Here is a 25,605-nt window from a genome sequence, read left to right on the forward strand (position 1 = left end):
GTAGGCTATTTTTTAAAATCTTTATTACTGAAAGTATCACATAGCCCCCCGCCCCTCCTATTAACCTCTTCCAACCTGCTCCCGTTCCTCCCAACCTTATACCCCAGCCTTGTCTGTATCCATGGGTTATGCATACAAGCTCATTGGTTGATCTCTTCCCACCCACCCACCCTCATCTGCCTTCCCTCTGAGGTTCAACAGTCTATTCATGATTTTTGTCACTGGGTCTATTTTAAAAAAAATAAATTTTATTGATTTTTTTTACAGAGAGTTAGAAACATCAATGACAGAGAATCATCGATCAGCTGCCTCTTGCACACCTGCTACTGGGGATACGCCCGCAACCAAGGTACATGCCCTTAACCGGAATCGAACCTGGGACCTTTCAGTCCGCAGGCCAACGCTCTATCCAATGAGTCAAACTGGTTTCGGCACTGGGTCTAATTTTGATCATCAACTTTATTTAGTTCATTAGATTCCATGTATGAGTGAGATCATGTGGTACTAATCTTTCTCTGACTGGTTTATTTCACTCAGCATAATCATATCCACATCCATCCATGCTGTTGCAAATGGGGTTTTCTTTTTTATTGCAACATAGTATTCTGTGTAGATTTACCATAACTTTTTCATCTACTTGTCTGCTGATGGGCACTTAGGCTGTTTCCAAATGTTATTGTAAATTGCGCTGCTATAAACATAGGGGTATATATATTCTTTCTGATGAGTGTATTGAGTTTCTTAGGATATATTCCTAGAAGTGGGATCATTGGTCAAATGGGAATTCCAGTTTCAAGTGATGTGGGCTAGTTGCAACCTATACCTATTTTAACTGTAGACATGAGCCTTTCCAGGAAATAGATGACCATCCTTCAGAACTATGTCATCTGCATTTTTGCCTAAAATGCTTGTTTTATATACTTCAAGATCTGCTTTCCCTTTTGCTAACCTATTTAAATAAAATTTTTATTTCCCAAAACAATGACTATTTGCTGAAGTTTTGTCCTATTATAATAGTTTTGGTCAGAAAGTGACATTCCCCAAAGCCAACATAAATTTGGTGATTCTGACAAAACAAAAAACCAAAAAAACAAAACAATAAAAATTTGCTTCATTATATCCTTTTCTGTGTGTGTGTGTATGGTGGGGCAGGCCTAGCATTAGAGATCCTTAGGTGGTAGCTATACTCTTGGGTATTGCTTTGTTTCATTAAGTCAAGTCTCTCATTGTCTCCCCAAAATATAATTCTATTGAAAATGGGATCTTTGAAAACTTTTTAATCCTTATTTTATTACAATGGCCTTTCTACTTGGGACATTCAGTAACTGTATTTGCTGCTGTGTGTAGAATCATTCATCCCTCCAGAAAGGGAAAATAAATGGGACCACTAGGTGTTACCCATCTAACGGCTTCTTGAATAACCCCCACATGTTCACTATGGCCTGCAAGGCCATGCCCCAATACCCCAAAAAGTGTCTAGCTAAGGTCTTCAGAGCATCTAGTTTCCACCATACAGCCCCCTGCAAGTTCACTAATCAGGCTCAAGTTTCCTTTGATTTCTTTTAAACCCATCTAATTTATTTAAATATTTTATTTTATCCAGTATTCTCATAAGAGGGGTCCATTTTCTTAGTCTACCATTTTCTGAAACCACTTATAAAGGTAGCCCAGATTTGTCTGACCTAAAGCTCTATTCTTTCCTTCTTATACTGCAAGACTCAGAATTGGAATTACTTAGTTAAATGGTGCTTGCTAAAAAGATTAAAAGACTTTTTTTACTGCCATTAGTAATGAATGACTAGGAGTCCCAGATTAATTATACTTTTACCAGTATTTGATTATTAAAAGTGAAAACATCAAATACATTGTTTTAATTAATTTATATTTTTCATTACCAGCAGGTTAACATTTATCCATTACCATTTCTACCTCTCTTCTTATGCTCCCATGTGGTATGCCACCCAGGGCTGAGCACACAGTGCATCATAAATGAAATACTATCACAAATCAGGGCCTATCTGGAAAATAAATAGCTACCGATTACTGGAGAACAATGAAGGAAAAAGTAAGTTTACTAAAATATTTCTTTATTTGAATAAGGTCAATGTCATTTCTTGAATTCCAGCTAGCATCAATAACAATCAGAAAAACAAAACAAAACACTTGACAAAATGTTATCCAACTAAAATTAACAGTGGGTAGAAAATTCTTTTAAACTTTAAAATATATTAAACAGGCAACATACAGATCTAAAAAGTTGCAAGTGGTGATTTCACATTAGATCATATAAATAAAATAATCCCTAATATAATCACTTGTTCATGATCTCCCTGTGAAAAGCACTCGGCAGGAAAAGATATCACATCTGAATATTCACAACTGTCACGTTCTTTACAGACACCGTGTCTCTGCGATGCAGTGGACCTGGCAATCCCTTATTCAAGTAGTTTCTGTTTTCCCCAAGTTATCAAAAAGTACAATTGTCTGAGATAAAATGTCACAAAAATCGCAAGCAGGAACGCAAAAAGCTTTAGCAGGCAGACATGAAGATGGGAGTTTTCATGGCTTGACCATGATCTGAAAATGATTTTGTAAGTTTAAAAGCCATCAACTAAAGTAAAAAGAGCTATAGGCAGCAATGTTTGTAGCTGATACTAAACCAAGAGTTTCAGTAAAAAGAACGTTAAGCAAATTGCGAGTATAAAAGACTCAGTGCACAATGCTAATATAATTGACAACAGAAGTTATATTATGTGCTTAGCTTAACTTTAAGCCAACAAAACAATGCTCATTTTCCTCCACTCCCCTTCTTAGTGGTTCTCAAACATTAGTGTGCTCAGAATTACCTGAGGTGCCCGTTGAAAACAGATTCTGAAGCCAACCCCTGAGTTTGGGTTTGGGATGAAGCCCTGGGATCTGCATACTTAACAAGCACTCCAGGACCCAAAGGTCCATGGACCACACTGAGAAACACTGATATCCCTTTAATATGTAACAAAAAAAAAAAACGGTTTATTGTTTGTGGTTTCATAGGAAAGTTTCCAGATGCATAAAACATCTAAACAATTAGAACACAAATAGGCACATTAAGTAAGGGTGTCAACCATTGTGTAATTGCATTTTTTTCTTTTTAAAGTGGCATCATAAGCATGACTTACAGTAAAATTTAAAAATCAATTTTGTTTTAATCCAAGGCACCTATAAAATACTTGCTGGTGTGAGACAAGTTAACAAATTCAATTATACAAAAATAGTACAAAAAAGAAAGAATCCTGGCAGTGACCGATTTTCCCATAGAGCAAATACATTTTTCTTCAGAAATTAGCTCAAGTCAATTGTTTTGAGGAAAATAAAACAAATTTCAATTAATATGATCAACACCTGTGCAAACTGCTTTGCCAAGTAATTTTTAGCAAATTAAATTATTAAGTAGATCTTTCGTAATAGCTGTCTTTGTTCCTATTAGGATGGTCAGAATGACTCCTCTGGAATTTCAGGCTGACAATATACACTGCATAGACTGGTATTCCTCACTAAGTCCAGGCACGTGTGACCATGGATTTGTAATACTGAATATTTTGGAAGCCTTTTATCTCAAGAGGATTTCCCAGTACCTCGTCAGTCTTCAAACTTAAACACTTTTCTGAAGGTATTAATTTTTTTAATGAAATAAGAGTAAATTCTGTGATGATGATGATGTCTTTCAAACATGAATTCAAAATGTTAACACTACCAGGAAAAGCAATAGGGAAGCATTTTCTACGTTGAAGTGACTGAAGTGTCAGTAATTATTAGAATATTCTCGTTCAGTGTTCTAGGAGAAATGCTAATATAAAAAGCAATGTTAGGACTGTTGGGATATGTAGCTCAAGTTAGGTATTAATAGCATGTAGAATTCTTCAGAGTCTTTGTATAGATTTTAAGCAGTCCAATCTGTTAATGACATTTCAGAATAAACTTATGATGGCTTGGAAGAATTAAATAGCACTACTTTACAAAACAATGTTATTTTGGACAAATGAAAGATAACAACTTTAGCTAAAAGAGATAAAAGTATTTTGAAGCCAGCAAAAATAAGTCTACATCAGCTGTGAAAACAAAATGAAGTGCACTTTATTTTGTTTTAGTCTTTTTCTTTTAAAGTGCATTTTAAAACGTCATTGACAGACTGTTTCAATAATACCCAGGATTCTGTACAAAGTCTACACCAATACCTTCCATTCTGACATTTCAAGGTCAAGCTTACCAACAAGTGCTTCACAACATCCTCAGTTCTGGCATTAAACGAAGGGAATCAGAAATATTAGCTCTTTCTCAAATTTTGTCTTCAAAAATCTTAACACTGCTTCCTTGGATTTACACAAGCATGCAGAGTCGGTAACACCAGGCTGTATGGACTAATGTAAACTAGGATGTCACGTGGGTTTTGTGAACTAAAATATCCTCTGAATGTGCAACCTGAGCTGAATTCACAAGCTGCATATATGGGGAGAAGTTCCTCAAATCACAAATACAAATGCAAACATTTTCATGATACTGAACTGACACTGTTAGAATAAAGACATTCAAGCATATGAGTGATCATGAAATGAACACATTATCAGGCAAAATACCCATAAAAACTATTATCAGAGGAAGGCATTCACCTAATTTATTTTTTTTTATTTTTTTTAGGCAAAGAGCAGCTCTTAATTTCCCCCAAAATTTCCTTTAAAGATGAAATATATAATTGATAATCAGAGGGAAAAATACTTCAATAAACATCATGGAAAATATTATCTAGATCTTAATTCTCTCAGACAACATATTCTTTGATTTCAGAGGGAGTAGTATTAGATACAGGATTGCAGGACTGGGTCTTAGAGTAGGAAATTCTGACCTTTAAAAAAGACTGTTAGAAAATAATCATGATGAGGATCTCTTAGACCTCATATGGGGGAGAGGGGCAGGAGAGAAGTGTTTATATTAAATAAAGAAACCTCCAACATCCGAGACTTGGGGCTATCTTTCATATCTGAGGGTTGTCCCATTTTCTGTTATTTTTCCTATTTATCAATATTCTGTTCAGTGGTTATATTCTACTGGCCAGAAATTCAGAGAAATTTAAATAGATTTTATGTACTATGCACAAATTTACATGTTGTTGTCTTTGTGGTCCATTCTTACTGCAAATCAGTGTTCAAAGTTATTTTATACAAAATTTAATAATTTAGCCTATGAAGCAATTTAAATACAGTCCCTCAAAAAGACAACATTTTGTACATACATACATGATGTACACATATGAAAATGGTGGTCAAAAGAATTTTTTGGCAGCTGCTTCTTGCTGAGTCCTAAGGAAAGAGGAAAAAAAAAAACACACAAAGAATTTATATACACTTTACTTTGGAAAGAAATAGGACTGCTTAAAATAAAAATATATAGTATCTTTTGAAGTATAAAACACATTAAGTATACATTCTGCACATGCATTCCCATATGAACTGAAATAGACTAGAAATATTTGCTTTGTATAAACCTAATTTATAGGTACTGAAAGAAAGTTCTATTATGAACATGGAAAGCTTCATTTAGTATTTCAAATTAAACACAAAAATGTTGGGTCAAGTTTTAGAGACTTACCTATACATGATATAACCAATGAATAGCACCGTTTGTATCACTACGAATATAACGAAGTGAACCGTAGATAAACATGATGGAAATGGTGGTAGTTCTGGGCATTTTGGTCTTTCATTTGATGGCTAGAAGGCAAAGAACTCTCTATTATAATTAGTCAAATTAGTATTTTAGAAAAAGAAATATGAAATCTTTATAAAACTCATGGTCTATTGTGTAAACTTGAGTATCTTCAATTATTCATCCTATAAATATGTTCTATCCCCTTAACTTTCACCACCACGAACTTTCTGATAGAGTAGTTGGCACTGAATGGCCTCCACCTTTCACGGTCCAGTCACTAACTCACTGCCACCTGGCTCCCAGCTTCATCATTTGACAGTAATTTTAGTGTCCCTGAAGGTCAGAGAGCAGGCACTCCCAGCTGACGCTTGCTGTAATGGAGGAATTCTTAATAGCAGCACCTTCAGCAGGGTAAACCATGTAACTGTCTGAACTAGAACACTTGAGAGCATTCAGCACCACTCTCAAAAGTGCTCTGGTTCAGACCAGCACATGGCTACACTCCCAATGAATTGCTGACAAATCTAATGGCTTTATTGTAGTTCTCAAGCATTTGACATTACTAGTTAGTATTCTAAAAAATGTTTTTTCCCACCCTGGCCAGGTAGGTCAGATGTTTAGAGCATTGACCCAATGTGCCAAGGTTGCAGGGTTGATCCCCAGTCAGAGGCATATACAAAAAGCAACCGATGAGTGCATAAGTCAGTGGAACGATAGATCCATGTTTCTCTCCCCTCCTCACGCCTGTAAAATCTATACGATAAAAAAGGAAGAATGTTTCTTTTCTTATTTCCATGAGTATTCCTTCAATTATAAGGAGATAATTAAATATCAGAGACAAAGATTCCCTCAAGGTATGTAGACAGAATGGCTTTTAAGATTATTTGTTTTCAATATGTTTACATGTATGGGACAAAGTTCTTCAGTACGTATATATAATACCCACAACGTCAACATGGTCCTTCCAACAAAGGCTCAAGTGGGGGGAAAATAATCTCCAACAAAATTAAGGAAGTAGATAATAATGATTAGGATGAGAGATAGCGATCATCAATAAGAAACTACTGAGCCATATTTGGAAAACAGAAGGAGAAGAGGCAAATGCTACCAGCATTTGTGAATTTTATAAGGGCTTTTAGAGCCAATAATTAAGAAAAAAAAGTACTAGAGATCTGTCTTCTAATATTGTCTCTTATGCATCTCACATTTTAAAAAAATGTTAGTTATTTTTAATATTTATTGACAATCTCCAAAAATGTAGGGGGCTTACACTATAAAAAATACCTAATAAACACAAAAAAGTTTTTAAAAATGAAACAAGACAGGAAAAGTAGCTGAAAAAAAAGAATCTTGCTTAGAGAAAGCTATCAGTTATAGATCTGTACTTCCTAAACATCCGAAAGAGAAATCCGGGTTACCTGGCACAGTCTAGACAGACTAAGATTTCAAAGTTGTTGTTGAGAGATATCATTACTGAAAACAAGAACTATTATTAAAATAAAACTTACGGAAAATAATCTCTAAAAAGTCTGAGATTAAGATAGTTCACTAATTGGAATAGCAATCAATTTTTAAAAATTCTATTCAATACACTATGGAAGCATGATATAAAAGTTGCACACATATGGAACAATTCTATCTAATATGGGGGGAGTAGGTTAATAACAATAATAATACAAAAAAATGGTAATACAAGAATAAACTATTTCGAGTACTCACAATGGTAAACCTACTTTTGCCCACCTGTATTATAAAAGAATATTAACTAAAAAGAATAGAATAGAATGTATGTCCTTCCTTTCCTAAGGAAGGCTGGTCATTAGGAAATTAGAAAGAAGAGAGCTCACCGCGTTCCGTAGCACTAGGGACTCTATGTCCCGCTTCACTACGTGAAGGTGCTCTTTGATGTCATTGAAGTGCTGGGTGGCCTCATACACGCCTCCTGCGGACCCAGGATGCTGGATGCTGCTGACTAGCCTGACGGTGTCACTCATGGAATTCCTGGAATAGAAAATCCCTTTAGGCAATGGAATCACTGGAAAGATGACTTTTTTTCCATTACAGATTTTCAAATGATTAGAATCACTTCCACGCTCAATTATTTCAGATAATAAAAACACAGATAGAGAATATAAATATTTTATTTTATTTTTTTTAAAATATATTTTATTGATTTTGTACAGAGAGGAAGGGAGAGAGATAGAAAGCTAGAAACATCGATGAGAGAGAGTCATCGATCAGCTGCCTCTTGCACACCCCCTACTGGGGATATGCCCGCAACCAAGGTACATGCCCTTGACCGGAATCGAACCCGGGTCCTTCAGTCCCCAAGCCGACGCTCTATCCATTGAGCCAAACCGGTCTCGGCGAGAATATAAATATTTTAGAAAACAGTATTATCTCCAACATTGGAAAATAATTTATAAAACTGTAACTTAACATTATGCCTTTATCTTTTACAAAAGGTTATCAAATCACATAGAGAATAACACTAAACAAATTGTATTAAAACCAGTATTATAAATGGATATTATATAACGTAATGAATTCAGATCTTTCTAGATGTTTAATGCTGGGCAGTAAAGAATTAACCCTACATATTCCAAAGGTTTTCAGAACTGGCCCTTGACCAGTCCCTGAGAGGTAACCTCTAAGCCCCTGAAATATTCTGCATGGTAAGAGTGTTTTTGTCTACCTGGGGCCTTGGACCACACCACATAGTTTATGCTAAGGATATGATTTGCCTGGAGCCTTAGGTGTTATATGTGTTTAACCTCTGGGGGACTGCAGACTGTGTAGTTAAGGTAAGTCACATGGGTGCTTCATGACTAGGTGACTGGCATCTAATACAAATTCCGGACCCCAAGGCTAGGGCGAGTTTCCTCACTGAACATGTCACAGGACATTCCTGAGAGGAACAAGCACTGTGCATGGGACTCCACTGGAGGCAAGAACAACTGAAAGTTTATACCTGGTTTCTCCAACTCTACCCTACTTACCTTTTTCCTTTGATTTTATTCTATCCTTTTGTTGTCATAAAGCAGAACTGTGAGTAGCAGCTTTTCCAAGTTCTGCGCACTTTTAGTAAATCATAGAACCTAGGAACCCCTAGGAACCTAGAACCAGATGTAATTCTGTCTTTTCCCTTGCTGGAAGCAGGTATTTGGGATTTATTTATCTTCTATAATTGAAACTTTGTGGCCTTGAGTGGAGGCCAGGGCCAGCCAGGGTGGGCAGGAAGCTTGGCTTCCTCCATCGCTGGGGGCAACCCAAGCCTCCTGCTTGTTCGAGCTCCCTGGCCGCCGCCATATTTGTTGGGTTGATTTGCATACTCGCTGATTGGCTGGTGGGCATAGCAGAGGGACGGTCAATTTGCATGTTTCTCTTTTTAGTGTGGATTGATGGATACAAAAATAGAGAAATGTGTACATGTGTGGATTAGTATATGTTCATCTATTCCCTGAGAGGGTCTATAATCAATGGTATCCCAGTAGTAATGAGCACACCTAGTGCCAGATCTTGGTTCCTAAAAATACCTTTCTCCAATAAAAGGAACCAGGTCTCAATGGAAAACTGGTTGATTCTAGAGCTGGAGCACAGAAAATACAAGATTTGCCTGAAACAGTGTGGTACCAGAAAGTAAAGAGATGCATAAGAAATGATAGGGGCTTGTTGAAAGAACACAAAAGCCAACATGGAGAGAATTCTAATGACCAGAGCTGGGACAATTTGAATAACAAAATAAATAATGATAGTATTGGATTACAACCCTTAGAACAAATATTCACGAGTCCATACTGATATAAATAATTGATTAAATAAATAAATAGGGGAGGAGGAACAGCTAATCCATACAGAATTCCAATAAATAAATGTAGAAGAAATAATGGAAATAGAAAAATCTGCATTTGGTAAATACCACATTCTTGTTTCAGGCAAGACATCAATAATGCTAAAATCAATGAGCAAAAGTTTAAAGTGAAACAGGATATTTATAGTCTCAAAGTATCTTTCCTACAATATTTATTAACCACCAAGGGAAAGACAGTAACTTTAATGAAGTGAAACTGTGAAGAAACCATCACTTGTTGGCAAGTGATCACACATTCGGATATCATGAACATGATACACTGTTGTATTCTTGTAAAAAAATAGCAGAACCTCCACCCAATCATGAGCAAATACCGATAAACCCAAATTGAGGAACAATAAACTAAATAACTGATCAATGCTCTTGGAATTTGTATGGTCATGAAAGACAAAAATGAATTATTCCAGACTGCAGAAGTCTAAATAGAAATAACTTAATGCATTGTGAGAACCTAGAACAGAAAAAAGGCATTAGTGGAAAACTGGTAAAATCTGATTAAGCTCATTAGTTAATAGTACTGTACCAATGTTAGTTTCTTGGTTCTGATAATTACACTGTATTTATGTAAGATGTTAACATTAGGGGAAGATGGGTAGGGGATATATGGAAACTGTACTATTTTTGAAACTTCTGAAGTCTAAAATTAGCTAAAAATATTTAAACAATTTTTACATGATCCAGGCTATTTCTAAAAGTATTTAACTATTCATTTAGCATCATATATATTTTAATCATGAATTAACAACTTGAAGATTTTTTTAAATGCTAGACAGTACAATTGAAAGAAATACAAATTTGCTGTTAAAGTTAGGTTACCTTTAATGTCTAGGTATTTGAGTTTCACCTTCTATTCAACCTAATCCTGTTTAATTTTCTAATCCTAGAGAACTCATCTTGACATTCCTGTTTGTCAAGGGTTGTACTGATTGGGGTAGTGCTCTAAAGTATTAGCTTATGAAACATGACATTTTGGCTGCTTCTTTGCTCCTGGTATTGAAAGCTGTTAATTATTTGTATAAGTGGATCCTCTGTAGAAACTTATCATTCATTGTAATAAGGACACAGTATCTCTTCTCTGCTCCAACTCTTTGTCCAGCATCTTACAATACAAGATGGAATGAAAGAGAGATAGTCATAAATTTAGCATATTTCCTTCAAAATGCTTTCATTCCAGTGTAAGTTCTTGCATCAGGTATGCTTGTACTTTAGTCCTACAATGGTAAGCATGCTTACTTGCTAGTAGTTTTCAAAGGGTTGTTATATACTACCCATATTCTTTTTATGTATGACTAGGTCTGCCTTGTATCAAGTACTTAGGACAAATTTATTTTTTTAAAGATTCTACAGCATTTTTTTCTTATCTAGCTTAGAACAATTAAAAAATTTAGATGTTTGTAGTTTCTAAATGTCAAAAGTTCCTGTATTTTACATTAACTTTAGTATTGATAAAATGAATCTTGAATGTGATTCTTACCCTCATGCAGGAACCTTAATAATATTTAGAGAAGTCACAAATTTAGGATAAAAATAGCACCTAACACTAAGACATTACTATTGTATACTTACTTCATTTCATTTACGTTTCTCAGAACCTCATGCTGAGTGTTCACAATGGTATCGAGTTCTTGCTGAGAGATCTGGAGGAAAAACAAAAATGAGCAGCCAGCTCAATGATCCACATTCTATAGGAACATACAGCACAGTAGCCTTTCTTTTCTACCTCTTCTCCCATCAGGCCAACTAACTAGGGCATATCTGCATATTTCAAAGCTCACCTGTCCATGATGCCCTGGGATTCCTGCTCCTCTTTTAGAGATCTCTTCTGTCAAGGAAGAGACATATTTTCTCTGTTCATCAAGAATCATATCTAACTGTCGGTTCAGCTGCTTGATTTCAAGATGAATACGATTCTGTCCTTCAAAGATTTGTCTCAGCTCACGATCTCCTACACTCTCAAATATTTCATCTGCTGAAATGGAAATTACAAATTAAAATTATTAGAATCAGTTATGCACATGTAGTTTTCAAAATGCGGTAAGTGACCAAGGTATCAATATATATTAAAATTAGAACATCACCAACATAGTGGTATAATGGTATAATCTCCCCAATAGTGAATATGCAGATAATTTAAATCATGATTAAATTATTATTTGTTTTTGTCATGTCTGGAGGTTGAACATTTATTGTAAATTCAGTCTGACTTTTTTTTACCTAAAAATAATTTTCTCTTTCAAATGTACTGTGAGATTCTATTTATAATGGGCAGAACTAATTTATGTTAATAAAATCAGAATAGTGGTTGCTTCTATGGAGGGGGTTTGATTTGAAAGAGATACAAGAGAATTTTCTGTGTACTGATCTGGTGATGGTAAAATGGGTATTCACATCTTGTCAAAATTCATCAAACTATACTCTTAAAATTTGTGCATAAACAATTAAAAAGTGGAGGGAAGAAGACCTGATTTTCCTTTTATACTTTCATCCACATTTCAATTATACCATGTTTCCCTGAAAATAAGACATCCTCCGAAAATAAGACCTACTTACAGGTTTCCTTCTGAGTGAAATATAAGGCATCTCCCCGAAAATAAGGCCCCCCTAGGCTAAACATGATTTGGTCCACTGATTCTGAAAGAACAGGAGTCACAAGAAATTCACCAGGAAATTCAGGAATTGGATTGTTATGGTGATGTTCCAGAAGATGATGACATGATTGTCATTGAATAAATCAGTAAATTCTTGATACTGTAGGATTGATTCACAGTTTGTCTGGTTTGTGTTGACAACTATCGTACTGCTATACCATATACAGGTAATAAATTTCCTTTATTTTCATTTAACAATAAATGTGTACCGTATTCTTCTTCATGGAAAAATAAGACATCCCCTGAAAATAAGACCTAGCGCATCTTTGGGAGCAAAAATTAACATAAGACACTGTCTTATTTTCGGGGATACAGGGTAGTTTCATCCACATGTTACAATAAGCTTCAAGATATGCTCACTAAACACATGATACTTAAAACAAACTCAAGAAAAGAGTAAAATTTATAACTTATTTTTAACTTAAGTGTGAATCATACTGTTGGTCACTTAGGAATCACACACTACAAACAGTTCAATTGTGCTGATGAAGAACAATTCAGACAGCAAAAGTTAGTACGTAAAATAGAGTCATTCTATTTGGCCTTGACATGTTTTATTTTTGATATGTAGCGTACTTAGGTTCTTAATTACAGTGGCTTAGACAAGTATTTTAAAATTTTCGACCTTTAAAGTCCAGAATTCGGTTGCATAGTAAGGGGAAGAGAGTTAAGCAATCATTTCATACTACTCTCCCAATAGTTTAGTTTTCAAGTATTATCTCTGTATAAATAAGGCAATTGTGTGCCACTAAGAGACAAGAAATCAACTTTAGCCAATTTCCTTCAACAAAATTTATTGAGTTTTTCAACTACTAGGTCAGCATGTTGCTTTTTAGGTTTAGGGGACACAGCAGTAAAAACAACAACGTCCCTGCCCTCATGAGGCTTACACTGCACTGAGCATTGCTTATCTATGGCACCGCTGGAGTCCTTATTGCCTACTTCACTGTGACTGCTGAAAACATCAATCTCCAAGACCTTTAATGACTGAAGATTTGCTTAGAGATTATTTCCAGAAATGACTTGGCAGGTGCCAGATAAGAGAGGATGAGATGAATGAAAGTGTTAGGGCACACACAGGCCACCACCAATGCTGCAGTCCTGAGGACAGCTTCGCTACAACTCACCAGGTTGCCCTTGAAGGTCAGGATGGCCCTTCTGAAATTCCTCTTTTTTTTTATCCAGTTCTTGTTGAAAGTGCTCAAATTCCTCCTGATATTTTTCTTTTTCTTTTTCTGAAATTTCTTTATCTGGTGTAGGCTTTTTTTGGAATTGAAGGACAAATCATTAAAAAAAATTTAAGAAAACAATAAACCTCAATATATGTCCTTTTCTCATTTTAACTACTCCAGCACTAGTTGAAAATGTTAATATATTGTTGTTACTAATAATTCCAACAAAAAATAACAACAGCCAGTCCCATTCATCGAGAGCTTGCTAGAAGTACACTGCTTTATTTAGTGCTTACAGAGGTCCAAAGATAGCCAATACAAACACCTGTTTACCAGTGAAGAAATGCGAAGTAACTCGCAGAAGGTCAAATGGCAGTAATTGGCAGAAACAAGAGCCAAACCTAAGTCAGTCTCCCCAAGTTTTCAAGTTACAATTTCTCTTAATCTGACTGCCTATCTAGATCTAACCTGAAAATAAATCTTTGAAAACCCGTTTATACTTACTGGCTCTTTCCCAGGCTCAGTCAATTGGAAAGTCAGAAAAGAAAGGACATCATGGTCATCTATAAATTTAAAAAAAAAAAAAAAATTGGGAAAAGTTCCATAACAGGTTATTTTATGGTTGTAAATCTGTAGATAGTTATTGCTTTAAAAAATAATAATCAGTAAGGGAAATAAAAATTAGCTCTAATTTGCTAAATGCAATGGTGTTCTGTGAGCTTAGAAAAAAATTCATCAGAAACATTTACATTAGAAATAAGCAAAATTCACTCTTTTAAATCCTAAATCAGAACTTTTAGCAGTGTTTAAAATAAAACAGATGTTTAATAGATGTCTAATAAAGGAATGAATAAACAAATGAAGGGTCAAATCAAGCCCAAACTCCTAACCCTGGCACCAACATCCCTTCCATCTTTTCCCATAAACCTTCATGGACTATATGTTCCACTCAAGTAAGACAAAATCCTGTCCTACACATATTTCCTGCACCTGTCTGTCTCTACCTACCTAGCACTTACCACTTCGTGCTTTACTTTCTATTTATAACCCTGACACTGGTGTCCTGGTTTACAGAGAGTATCCTGATTTATCCACATTGTCCTGGCATTACTAAGAGCATCTCCTTTTACCCTCAAAGCATTCCAATTTAGATAATATGATTCCTCTATACAGTATGCATAATTGTTTCCTGCACACAGCCTATATTAACAATTTTATATAAAAAATAAAATTAATTTCAAGCTGTTTAAGCTGCAAACAGGGACCTAACAGATCAAACCTCCTAAGATTGAACTGAAATGCCAATCCTGGCTTGTCACATCAACAAAGCAAGAGCAATTAATTCCAACTGTGCAGCAATCTTGAAGCTTTCTGCCACTATGATGGAGATCTAGATATGCAGCTAGATTAAAGAGAAAATGGTAGTAGTACAGTGTAGGTAAGGCTTAGGCGCAGTCATGCAATGAAATAAAGCCCTGGACTCAGAGGAGTCAGAAATACAAACCAAGTCCTGCCTAGATCTGACCGTTACTGGCCATGTGATCTTTATAAAGTCCTTTAATTCAAGATTTGGCAAACTCACCTAAAGTCAAGTAAAAATCTATCGTGTTTCTCTCCCTCCTTGTGTAAGCAACAATTCATATATTTGAAAATAATAAAATATTGTATAACGTACCATATAAACCAGATGGTATTAATGTCTGTTTATGATCAAACATGGAAAAAAAAAGGTAAATATATTTAGTCCTCAATAACATTTCCTCAGGACACCAAATTCATGTACATGTGTAGTGACACCTCTCAGGATCCTAAAACATTTGGCAACTAACCTTTATAGATTCAACTTTAAATGTCTCCTTCACTATGAAATGGCAGCCGCACCGATACTCTAACTTACATCCGTGTATGTAGCCCCAGCCAACTGTATTCCTGCAGATTCTAAGTAGAGAATAAGCAGTCCCAAGAAACCAAAAGACTGGCCCTGTTGGCTATGGGAAGCTTACTAGTCTTAAAGGTTAAAAGTAAACAAGTCTACACATCTCCAAAATATACTATTACCAACAAAACTCAATTCACAAGTTTTTAATGTTAAAGATGGCAAGATTTACCTGCAAGACCTCCAGTTGCAGCAGATATTCCAAAATGTCCTTGTGAAGGGATAAACATATTTTCCACTTTGGCACAAAATTCATAATCATTTTTATCTGGTGTGAAGCCATTATTGATCATTACCTAGAGAGATGTACAGTAGCTACAGCTTTTACAACAGACATCATAAAATGGATTTCAAATAGTCAATTTATGTCTAATATTAATTGATCTTTATATTTGGTCTAATAACCAATTGTCAAAAAGCTATCAGCTTCCTCTCACTATTATAAAGGGTAGTTGTCTATTAAAAAAACCTCACTTATTTTTGGTAATTATTTCACTTAAGAAAATGGCTTTTGCCTTACTATGTGCCAAAGGCTAACAGAGAAAAATGTGATAATTTCCCATGAAAATCTTTCTAAAATAGAATATGGTTCACCTTTTTTTCAAGAATTAGAAGGGAACCATGATTTCTTTGAATGGTTCACACAAAAGAGGGATCAGATTTGTTCTGAAACCCTCCGTGACAGAGCTCAAAAGAATAGGTTGCATTTACAACTTTTACCATAACTAATTGAAAATTAAATAGATTACCTTATTAGCAAATAGTGAGCTCCTCATTAAATTAGGAAGGAAATTGGACTGTCATTTGGTTAGCAGAAAAACAGAAGTGACAGAAGTCATATTGACAGAAACAATGAGAAATGAAAACACTAAAAAGACACTATTTTTGAAGAAATGAATGAGATGTCTTAAAGGATTCCTGGGATTCTAAGCACAGGAATCAACCTGACACATAAGTACTCTTCTCATGACCCAAATCTGATCATTTCATTTTCTTTCTTAAAACTTAAAGCATGTCAATGAGGCATGCTTGCTTTAAACTGTTTCTTATGATATAAACAACACGAGACCTGAAGAACTTGTTTAAGCTGCACTCTTGATCCATTAAGGCAGCAGTCACCAACCTTTCGGACCTCACGGACCAACAGTGATCCACGGACCACCTGTTGGCGACCGCTGCTTTAAGGGGTATCTGTGTTGTAGCAATCACCACACAGCATAGTAATGCACACAAGTACCTCCTGCATTAGATTACAAGCTCTTTGGAGAAAATGATCTTTGCCTTTCTTATATTTGTATCCCGAAGGCTTGGATATGCATATAACGTGTGGCACATAACAGGATGCTTAAAAATTTACTTACTAAATGCAAACCTAGAGGCCGGGTTTTACAACACATGACCACTTTCATCAAGCTTTGAAACCACTTCTGTTTTCTCATATTAACATTAATGAGTACATGAACAATACCCAAATTTAAATGCATTTAATTTATATCAAAGATTCAAAATTAAAAGTTATATAAGAATACTGTTCATTTGATTATCACTCAACACATGGTACTTACTGTCAATGTTTGCTGGTAATATATAATCTTTGCCCGGACAGGATAAGGTTTATTACGAAAATCCCTCTGGCAACTTGCTAAAGCTTGATCAGCACCATCACTAAAGTATAAAGAAAAGGAAAACAAAAAGAAACGTAAGCTTTTCAATATTTAAAAACTCATATTTAAAATAATTCATGTCTAGAAAGATTAAAATAATATTAAGTTAAGACAAAGTCTCTGGATAACATGAGGAGCCACTGTTAGCATGTGCTGACAGCGAGGAAAAAATTATAAATAGCTCCACAGGTATCTAACCAGAGTAAAAAAATCACTAAGGCAGGTAACAGTAAACTGGAATGTGGACAAAGAATTCTTTTTACAATTTCATTGACTGGCTAGAAGGTAATTCCTCCCACAACAAACATGTAGAATTAAATACATTACAAATACACTAAGTACTTAGAAGCTTTGTGCTCTCCCCCACTCCCCCAAGAATCTTAAAATATAGAAATTCTAAGGTGGAAGAAGGTGGCATAAATTTCTTAGTTGTTAGTTTAGTCAAGGTTCCAAACCTTATTTTTGAAAGATCAAAGATCCCTTTTAATAAAAACAAACAAACATGATAAATGGCACCACTGAGAGCTAAGAACATTTCATTAACTTTTTAAAAGTATTATATAGCCCTGGCCAAGTAGCAAGGTGGGGAGACATCCAGCCCACAAAATCATTTGGTCTGGCCCTGCCAAGATATTAGGGGTGAATTAATTGTTTGACCAAATATAGCAGGCTAATTTTTAAGTTGATAATTTTGTATGGCCCTCGAATGATGTTACAAATATCCAAAAGGCCCTTGCCAGCAAAAAGATTTCCTACCACTAGCCTACTGTTCATTTGATCATCCTGCTACTACATTAAGGTTGGGGGTTTGACCCCGGTTAGAACACATACGCAGGGGTCTTCAAACTACGGCCCGCGGGCCACATGCGGCCCACAGAGGAGTCTGATCCGGCCCGCCAGGTTTTTTGGGCAGTGAGCGCAGCCGAGGTGTTACAGTAGGAATTAGTAGTTCATATAGTCCGGCCCTCCAGCTCTCTGAGGAACCGTGATCTGGCCCCCACTTTAAAAAGTTTGAGGACCCCTGACAGGAATCAACCAATGAATGCATGAATAAGTGGAACAAATTGATGTCTGCTTCTCTCTCTCTCTCTCTCTCTCCCTCCCTCCCTCCCTCCTCTACTCTCTCTAAAAATGGAAAAAATATCCTAGAGTGAGGATTAATAACAACAATGAAGAACCAAATTAAAATAAGACCTTTCCAACAAGTTATATAATAAATCTCAAGAACAATCTTATTTCATCTGGAAAATGTTCATTTTTGAAATAATATATTTTATAAGGTTTCCAAAAAGAAGCTGAAATCAGGAATAATGTAAAAAACACATACTTACTTTTGATGGTCATAATGGATTTGTCCATTGTTGCCTACAATTACTATAGCGGGATTATTTTTCTAAAAATAAAGAGAATATGTTTGTTTTAAAGCCCTTAGCCAAAGAATTTCAGATAATTTTGGATGTACTATAACGCTTCTTATATCTCTAACATGCTAGAACTGAAAAAATTTTTTAAAGAAATATATATATATATATAAATATATTTTATTGATTTTTTACAGAGAGAAAGAGAGAGGGATAGAGAGTTAGAAACATCGATGAGAGAGTCATTGATCAGCTGCCTCTTGCACACCCCCTACTGGGGATATGCCCGCAACCAATGTACATGCCCTTGACCAGAATCGAACCTGGGACCTTTCAGTCCGCAGGCCAACGCTCTATCCACTGAGCCAAACCGGTTTCGGCTAGAACTGAAATTTTTAAATAATAGAAGAGATTTCTACGTAATGTAGAAAAAATTTAGTAAACTTTTACAATCATTCAAAAAGTGTCACTTAACACCCCAATAAAGACTGATGACATGTTTTCTCTTTGAATAATCAACTCAACATGTATTTGAGGACACACCGTGGGTATGGGACAAGTGTGGGACTTGTGGAAGCTAAAACATGAGGATGAACATGGCTTCAGCATTCAAGGATTTAATAAAGTTCTCTTTTAAATTGTTAATAATGACTCCAGTAGAGAAACAACCAGCTGAAATGGAGATGATCAATTTTAAGGCTGCTCAAACACAAGTTAATGTTCCCAATTTGTAAGTATATTTTGTTCTTAACTGTTTTAGGAGAGATGAGAGAAATTGGTTGATCAAAAAGAATGATTAATACAGAAAGAGAAAAAAAAATACAGGAATAGATATAAACTTGTGAGCTAGTAGTAGTAATGAACATGGGTATTTTCATAAAAACAAGTAATAGCACAGATAGTGTGGCTCAGTGGTTGAGCACTGACCCATGAACCAGGAGGTCACGATTGAATTCCCGGTCAGGGCACATGCCTGGGTTTTGGGTTTGATTTCCACTGGGATGTGAAGGAGGCAGCCAATTGATGATTCTCTCTAGTCATTGATATTTCTATCTCTGTCTCCTCTCCTTTTCTCTCTCTGAAATCAATGAAAAGCATTTTCAACAATGTTTAGTTGACTCTAAACACTAATGGTTTCATTGCTTACATCTAAATAACTCATGCTTATCTATCAAAATCACTGTGACATACAGGGTGCTAGGGAGGGGACATCGCAAAATTATCAGTTAGGGCTCCGCTATGATCTCAAGTTGAAGCAAGACAAATCAGGAATGCATAGCTTTAAATGTATAAATTCCCAGTTACATAAAGACTAATTATCATACTTTGGGGAGTTCTCTACTATTAAACTACTAAAGTATTAAGTAAATTATATTTCTCACAGCTTAACTATTAGCAGATATATTAAAGTAGATAACAGTCCTGACAACAAATATACCTTTCCATCATTGTCAAAAGAATCGAAGAATATTCCAACACCATTCCACATATCAGCTGATCCAAATACAGGACCCTCCAAGCCTTGATTTTCTGTATACCAAATTGCCTGTAAATGTGCAACAGGGAACATTTAGAGGCTGGTGGTATATGCATTTATATACATTTTCTAAGTTAAAGAAATTATCATACCAGGCCATCAGCTCCAATTCGACCTCTTCCAGTCACTCGAAATGTCACCTCAATTTCCCAGTTCTCAAAGGCTGCTTTTGTCTTTGTCCACACTGATCCTCTTTGGCTTTTTAAGGACGGTGCTATTCGAATTTGATCTGAACTTGGAATAGCATCTAGAACAAAAATCAGGGGAAAACTTTAAGTTATAATTAGATAAAACTCAATGAGTCATCACCAAACTGTTACATATACTTATAAAGATCTAATTTTAACTTAGTAAGCTGTATAATAATTTTGTTAGGAAAAAAATTCACGTTGACAGTTTCAACTTTAAAATTTTAGGGCTTTCTAACACAGCTCCTCTTATCTTTTGAGTAATGAACTATCTCTGGAAAAAAACAATTGAAGCTGTATCCATATACTAAAAATGCAAGGGCAGGAGGGAGAAAATTTTGGCTAAAGTCAAACCAAATATTTGATTCTTATTTTCAAATATTTTTAAAAACTGTGATGTGTTTTATCAGTTTACAAATGTTAGAAAGCTTAAACAGTGTGAAAAGAATTTATCACTAGGAATCAAGAGACTTATTTCTAGTCTCATTTCAGCTGAATGACTTTGAGCAAATAATTTTCTTACCCTCTTGGGCTCACCGTATGTTCACCTGTAAATTGAAGGGGTTGGGCTCAACCACTTCCACAAAACCCCCAAACGCTATTTGCAAAATTTTGTGTTTATGTATGTGTGTGTATATATATATATATATATATATATATATATATATATACACACACACACACACACACACACACACACACATATATATATATATTCTCCTAGGGCAGTGGACGGCAAACTCATTAGTCAGCAGAGCCAAATATCAAGAGTACAATGATTGAAATTTCTTTTGAGAGCCAATTTTTTAAAATTTAAACTTCTTCTAATGCCACTTCTTCAAAATAGACTCGCCAAGGCTGTGGTGTTCTGTGGAAGAGCCACACTCAAGGGGCCAAAGAGCCGTATGTGGCTCTCGAGCCGCAGTTTGCCGACCACAGTCCTAGGGTGAGGGTCAACTGAATTTCAAGTCAGTAAATAGTGCTTCAGCATCAGCAATTCTCAGAGGGAGGAGGTCCCCAAAATGGTGGTTCCCATTTCTAAGCTAGTTTCAAGTCCTAGCTCCACCACTTACTAGCTGTTTATCAATAGGCAAGTTTTGCTAACAACCTCAGAGGTATATCTCAATAAATGTAGCTCTTCCTATTACTGGACTAAATAATTATTAAAGCAACGATCAGGCCTACATTTGAACAATTCTAGCACACACTCTAAAATATTAACCAGTTCTGACATCTATGCTGGAAAATAACTGTAGAAAACACTGACAAGTTGAGATAGTTTAGTAACACCAGCCACTGCTTGTCACCATCACTTTCAAACATTTAAGGGATGGGGGCAGGCAATCCAGAAAGAGTTCTAGTCTGACAACTAGCTATGCAACCTTTTTCAAGACACTTAACCTTTCTGAACATCAGTTTTTGCATCTATAAAAGAGAGAACACCCGCCATACCTACTCAGGATTAAATCAGAATGAAGGTGAAAGAGCTCTGAGAGCTTTTTATAAGGGGTTATAAATTGTTATCATTTTTTTGCCCTTATGGAACCACAGATGTGTACTGACAGTACAAAAGGTCAGTAGAGTTAAGGCGAGGAAACACCAAAAATTTGTCCTAATTTGGGGATGAGTAAAGGGCCATGTTTAAACTAAATTTAAAATGTTTCTTTTCCCCCCAAAATTGTTTTAAATCACAGTGACAATAAAAGCAAAGGATACCTATGGCAGTGATTCCCAGCATCAATAAATAGAGGTGTCGTGGCTAATACACTAATCCCTTTATTTCAAATTCAGTCTAGTCAAACAACTTTAATTCACCCACATACATTATCTGACATTTCTGCAGTAAACTTAGTTGGTTATAGGCTCTGTAGAGAAAGCCAAGACAACTAATGTGGGTAGTTAATTAACACTGCTAATTAGCTGGTTATGTGGCCTAAGCATGAGGGAAGAGCAAGCAGGCAATGGAAGGATGCAGAAGTGAAAAGGGTAAACAAATTCATCACCACTATTTACAAATTCATCATCATTCCATAAAGAAAAACAAAAAACTCCAAAGCTTGTGTCTGGTATATCAGCATCATCTTTGTGTAATTAAGAACGCTACTTTGATAACAAATGCCCAGGAACGTACCCTGGATGAATGGGCACATAATTATTGTCTTCTGGGTAACAAAATAATTGCTCTCTACTTCAAATACTTAATAACTTGGTCATTATGTTAAATTGAAATCTATACCTTTTAATTATACATTAATTTCAGTGAAACGGGCCTTCCGAGTAGTGTGCTTCCTAGTCAATAATCACTTTCTAGAAATGGAGCATTTCGTTCCAAATATTGGACAGGCTAAAATGATGTATATAAACCTTATATAAATGACTTAACTACAGATAAGGACAGAAGTCAAACGGTCAGAGGCAGCATGTCAAGAGCTGTGACTGATTCCTTAGTCAGCAATGACACATCAGCACTCACGTACAGATTCGTTTCTTGCACGTATGTAAATGTCTAGCAGGCAAGCTCTTATCTACTAACAGTGCCAAACAGAGAGTGACTAAAACAACACGGAGCGCAGATTACTTTAATTTTTCAAACCCCCCCCCCTTTTTTTTAAAGCTGTAAATATAATAATAATAGAATCAAGTTCTGAAACAATATAAAAAAGATACTGTCCCTTGGTCTACTAAATAAAGGGACATGTGTGACTATTCAGTTACATAATGGTTTAATACAGAGCATTCAAGGAAAGATCAAAGACCACACCAAGTCACTGAGAGTGGCAACTTTAAAGTATCGTTCCAACAGGGTTGCCAGAATATCCTCACATAAAAACGTAAAAAATGACCATAAAACCCAAAATGTACCATCTCTGGAACTGGTATTGGATGTAATACCACTTGTTCAGGAGGCATGGGGTACAATCTGGAGCATTAACCTTTGCTAACATCAGGTTTAAAAAAAAAAGCAGGGGAGGGCCGAGAAGAAGGGGAAGGGAGGTAGAGGGGCAGGTGGTCAGATCTCAGGGTGGCATCGCCAGGGGTGGGATGCCAGACGTTTCCCCGGGGGACGACGTGGCGTCGGGGTGAAACGTGATGCCCAGAAGCGAGTTTAAGTGACTGCTTAGGAGTGCAAGTAACAAAAGACTCTCAGAACAAACGGAAAGAACCGGCGAGATCAAGGAGAAGACCGGCGGAAAGAGGAGTGGGGGGAGGGAGGCCAGACTGGAGGGAAGCTGGGGGGCAGGTGGAGGGACCTCCTAGGGGCCCAGAGCCGACCTGCAGGAGGGGCTGCCCAGAGGGTCCTTCCCGCCGCGCACGAGGGGAGCAGCTGAAAGGAGGCGAAGCGAAGGAGGCGCCAGGCGAGGATGGGCCCCGGCCCCCCGCCCTCGGCCCCGGCTTACTCCCCGCGTGGGCCCAGAAAGGCACGGTCCCGTCGCTCTGCACCAGGTGCGGCCCCTTGAAGCTGTATTTGTACTCGAAACGGCGGTGTGGCGGCGGGGCCGGGGTGCCCGCGGCACCGGCGGACCCGGGGTGGCTTCCCACGCCGTCACCCCGGACGAAGTGGCAGAACGACAGCAGCAGGGCGCAGTAAAGTGGCCGGACTCTGGCCCGAAGACCCCTCTGCCTGGATCCCGCCATCTTGGATTCTGGAAAGCAGAGGCTCGCGGCAGGGGGCGGGGCGCAGGAGCCACGGTCGGCCAACAGGGCGCTTGCTGATTGGCCGAGCCCGAGGTACCCTGAGGGCAAGGGTGAGCTCCGCCCCCCGGCCTCCGCTGTCCGGGCGGCCGCTGGCCCCGGAGCATCTGTGGGCGGGGCCACACCAAAGGGGGCGGGGCCTGGAGGCGGGTCGGTGCGCACGCTCCTCCTCCAATCCTGGGTCCGGAAAGAGTGTCTGCACTCTACCCACGTGACACAGGGAGCCCACTGTTGCAGGAGCCAACTGTTAACAGGTTAGAGGTGGAGTTTGGGAGCCCTAACACCTGGGGACAGTCTTCCAAGGCTATAGTAAACCTTTACAGTGTCAGTGTTAGAAGAAAGGCATTCATTTGGATATAATACCATTTGTTCAGTATCTGGTTTTCTTTCTTTTTTAAAATATATTTTATTGATTTTTTACAGAGAGGAAGAGAGAGGGATAGAGAGTTAGAAACATTGATGAGAGAGAATCATTGATCAGCTGCCTCTTGCACACCCTCTTCTGGGGAACGCCCGCAACCAAGGTACATGCCCTTGACCTGAATCGAACCTGGGACCTTTCAGTCCGTAGGCTGACGCTCTAACCACTGAACAAAACTGGTTTCTGCTCTGGTTTTTATTAGGTGTTCTTTGCAGAAACAGGTCTTTTCAGGAGGGATAATCCCAGCCCATTGAACTCCACCAACCAGTGTTAGGGCATTTCAAACTGGGAACCAGTGATCCGCAGGGCTGTGGAGCCCTAGGACCTTTTTGTTGATGTTGAATCGGGGTTCCTCTGGATATGTCACTCAGTCTTTACCTCTCTCAAAATTTAATTCCAAGAGCCAAGCATGATGGCCCAGGAAGCCAGAGGAGCTCCTATTTTAAGGGTTTTGTTGAGTCCCTCTGGCAGACCAGGTCTACCTATCTCTAGACTTTTATTTTCTAAGATAAGACCCTGGTTCATTTAAGCCAGAATTTGTTACCTTCACTCCTGATACCAGAATTTATATGTATTGAGTGCTACTACATATCAGGCACTGTTCTGGGTGACAAATATGCATTCAATCATTTAAAAGGAAGTTAATCTAAGGTTTTCATTTAATATCAGGCATTACTGTAGCTGTTTCACTTATTAGAAACAGTCCTTTCCCCTCAAACCTGTCTATCTTCCCTAAAAGAACATGTTGAACATCTTAAAAGCTCTTCTTCAAGTTTTCAGCAATTGCAAGTCAGTGGTGAAGCACAAAGGCTTTGGATTCAACTGGCTGAATCCTGGTTTTCCCAGTGTGTGATCTTGCATGAGGTGTTTAACCTCTCTAACACTTGATTTTCACATCTAGACAAGGGAAATTAATAACAGTAACCATGCCATTCCATTTTAGAAGGAATTCAGTGCCGGGTACCCAATACGCTCCCAATAAACTGGAGCTATTCTAGTGACATTTATTCATTCTTCCACTGATTGCAAAGACAAGACTGATTCTATTTGATAGCATTTGTCATACAGTCAGTGTATGTGAAGATACTCTTCTTGGTCCTGCTAAGTTTACATAGCCTAATTGACCCAATTTTAACCTTTAATAATAGTAAATATATATATATATATATATATATATATATATATATATATATATATATATATAATTTAGTAAATGTAAAATTAGGGCTCACACTTGAAAGAGGATATGTTGCTTATTATAAATAAAAGCAGTTTAACTTTTCTTTGTATCTGAAAAGGTCAGGAATAATATGTCCCTTTACATTGGTATAAAACATTGTCTTTCATTCATTTGACAAATTTAAGGCACAGTTAAGTGGAAAAGGAGAGCTCAGTAAAAGTAGGCAGGAGAATAGAAAGCAAAAGAGGAGAG

General features: G+C 37.0%; 1 protein-coding gene across 2 annotated transcripts; it reads right to left on the reverse strand.

Moving 5' to 3' along the window:
• Positions 1–2,070: 2,070 nt before the first annotated feature.
• On the reverse strand, positions 2,071–23,864 carry LMAN1 (lectin, mannose binding 1). 2 transcript variants are annotated; one of them, XM_084888289.1, is made up of 13 exons: positions 23,458–23,864; positions 19,964–20,118; positions 19,773–19,880; positions 18,305–18,366; positions 16,875–16,974; positions 15,482–15,605; positions 13,878–13,936; positions 13,329–13,461; positions 11,329–11,519; positions 11,120–11,190; positions 7,530–7,683; positions 5,623–5,744; positions 2,071–5,333 (listed from the first exon to the last, which is right to left on the reverse strand). In XM_084888289.1, the coding sequence occupies exons 1-13, from the start codon at positions 23,693–23,695 to the stop codon at positions 5,297–5,299; spliced, it is 1,554 nt and encodes a 517-aa protein (XP_084744415.1). In that variant the 5' UTR covers positions 23,696–23,864; the 3' UTR covers positions 2,071–5,296. The 2 variants fall into 2 exon arrangements, with proteins under 2 accessions (XP_084744415.1, XP_084744414.1); XM_084888288.1 differs by having other exon boundaries at positions 11,329–11,522.
• Between the last annotated feature and the right edge of the window lie 1,741 nt (positions 23,865–25,605).

Source organism: Pipistrellus hanaki (assembly GCF_964339955.1).
Source record: "Pipistrellus hanaki genome assembly, chromosome: 6".
NCBI lineage: Eukaryota > Metazoa > Chordata > Mammalia > Chiroptera > Vespertilionidae > Pipistrellus > Pipistrellus hanaki.